General features: G+C 55.0%; 1 protein-coding gene across 1 annotated transcript; it reads right to left on the bottom strand.

Moving 5' to 3' along the window:
• Positions 1-344: 344 nt before the first annotated feature.
• On the bottom strand, positions 345-2,150 carry LOC126758158 (uncharacterized). Its single transcript, XM_050472249.1, has one exon. It carries the CDS (start codon positions 2,148-2,150, stop codon positions 837-839), a length of 1,314 nt encoding a protein of 437 aa, XP_050328206.1. The 3' UTR covers positions 345-836.
• Positions 2,151-2,476: the final 326 nt, after the last annotated feature.

The following is a 2,476-nucleotide window of genomic DNA, read 5'->3' on the forward strand; positions in this document are numbered from 1 at the left end:
GCGATCTCAGCGGACAAGACCTCTCCAGCGCAGCCTTACACGCCGAGCTGAAGACTTCAACCCACTCCTCCACCGCATCGGTGGTGGCCAACGCGTCCACCTCCGGTGCGCGCGGGAGAGTTTGCCGAAGCCTTCTGCGGTAACCTACCCAGTCCGTGTACCTAGGATTCCTAAAGGATTTCCTAGGCGGACGTTCTCCGACTAGACTAAACTCGATGTACCTGTGATCCGAAAAGGAGTGATCGTCGAGGACCCTCCAGTTCGAGATCAGCGGGGCAATCGCTTGTGAGGTTAGGGTGAGGTCGAGGACCTCCTCCCTGCCAGCGGTCACAAAAGTAGGAGAGTCTCCTCTATTACAAATGCGAAGATCTTCGCCAATAATGAAATCAAAAAGCGACTCACCTCTAATGTTCGTATCCGAGCTTCCCCAGATCTGGTGCCGCGAGTTAGCGTCGGAGCCGATGATGACGCCAGTGCCAGCCTTAGACGCTTCGGCTAAGGTCCTTCTCAGCATTAGGGGAGGTGGCTCCACCACATCATCGTGTGGCATATATGCGGAGATAAGCCAGAAATCTCCGGTGTCACACTCCAGTTTCGCTGTCACAATGTCAGCACTGCTGAAATTAGGTAAAAGAAATACCGTTAATTCATTCCTTACCAGCATACAGGCTCTGTTCCTACCTGCACCCTTGGCCGACAGGAGCCTGTGGCTCTTTGTCCTCAATCCAGATATCCCGTTACCAGTCAGCCACGGTTCCTGGATCAGGACGACATCAGCTCCATCTTGTTCCAGACGGAGCAATAGATTGGCGGAGGCCGCCTTCGCATGCTGGAGGTTAATCTGGAGGAATTTCATCCTTCAGACTTTCCTCCAGGAGCGCTATTTCAGCGCCCAAGTCGTGGTCGACCCGAACCTCCTCAAACAGTCGTTCGAGGCTGAAGACGGAGTCGCCAATCGACGAACCGCCCCCAACACTCGCCACATCCGAGAGATCCGGATCGATTTCCACGGTCATTTGACCGTTGGCGCCCTCTGTCGCACCGATTTCCACGGTCGTTTGACCGTCAGTAACCTTCGACACCTCCACCGCAGGCACCGCAGCTTGGGGGCCATCAGCCCTGGCATCAGATGGAAGTACTTTCAGCACTACCATCTCAAAACCATAGCTTATGGCTCCCTTTGTTTTGCTGAGAGGACCGATGGATTCCGTGTTTAGCATTATCAGCGCTTGCCGATACGGTTCATCAGTCCTCTCCAGCCATAAGACTTTCCAGTCCTGCGCTGGAAGTGAGGGATTGCAATATTTGAGGATTTCCTCAATCTCACTCGGAGTGGAAGGTTCGGCCGGCAGCCAGACTCGAGCCCTAGGACGAAGGGGAAGATCCTCCTTGGCCACGGCCTCCAGTCTGGCTCCCTTCCAGACCTCCCCCACCTGAGAGACTGCCTTCTTGTACAAGATGGCCGATCTCTCATCAGCACAACAAGTGAGCTTATGTAGCCCCTGGTGCCAACCGGCACTCACACATTTCGGGGGTGGCCCCGGGTTTTCCTTGACCACCCTCAGGAAGACCGATGAGATAGCCGCTGCTACCCTCTTCCATTCATCATGGGAGATGGCACCGTCCTCTCTACTGCGGTCAAGCACCCCCAGTATTCTGGCCCCAGCACCTTTAGCGATTTCGCTGAAGGTTGGCGCTTTTCCTGTCCGCGGTTTCTTAACAAGGGAGGTTTCTCCCTCATGCGACCTCTGCCGCTTGACCGCCGGTTCTGTCCTGCTGGTTTTCAGTTCTACCCTATCGTCCTCGCTCAGCACTTTCTTGGCCCACTCAAGCGTACTAGCATGCTGCTCAGACACCTGACCAGCATGCTTGTCACCGTAGCGCTCCAAGATTTTGGCCGCCAATCGGCGGTCAGACTTTAGCTTTCTAGCTAAAGCTGCCTTGCTCTTATTCCCTGTGGATCCTTTCATAATTCTAGCTGAGGTTCCCCTGCTAGTGCTGGCGATTCCGCCGCGTATGAATGATCCACCCTTCGCTACTACTGCTGCCGACGGTTTAGCGCCGGTTACCCCCAGTCTGCTACCTACGGAGACACCTACTGGAGTCCTTGTCTTGTCGCTGCCATTAGTCGGCGACGGTTTCGTCGCCATAGGAGCAGCATCCCCACCTAGGTTGGATCTAGGTGCCGATTTCGACAGCCCTTCACCTCCCTTCGTCGTTCTTCCGTCAGTTAAATTGTTATTTACCTTGTCCATGCAAAAAGGGTCCCCACTCAGAGCCGCTATCCGTCCCCCGGAAAGGTAGTCGCCTTTTATGGTCCCAAGGTTATCTCGATGACGAGGCCAAGGCGAGGGTTGACGTACGCCCTTATGAGGCAATACGTTCAGAGCCGACCAGCGCAAAGAAGGAGTCATCTCAACATACACCTACCACGCCAACTTAACGACGACGGGGGGAACGTACTCTGAGGCCTGCC

Source organism: Bactrocera neohumeralis, chromosome 5 (assembly GCF_024586455.1).
Source record: "Bactrocera neohumeralis isolate Rockhampton chromosome 5, APGP_CSIRO_Bneo_wtdbg2-racon-allhic-juicebox.fasta_v2, whole genome shotgun sequence".
NCBI classification, from domain to species: Eukaryota; Metazoa; Arthropoda; class Insecta; order Diptera; family Tephritidae; genus Bactrocera; species Bactrocera neohumeralis.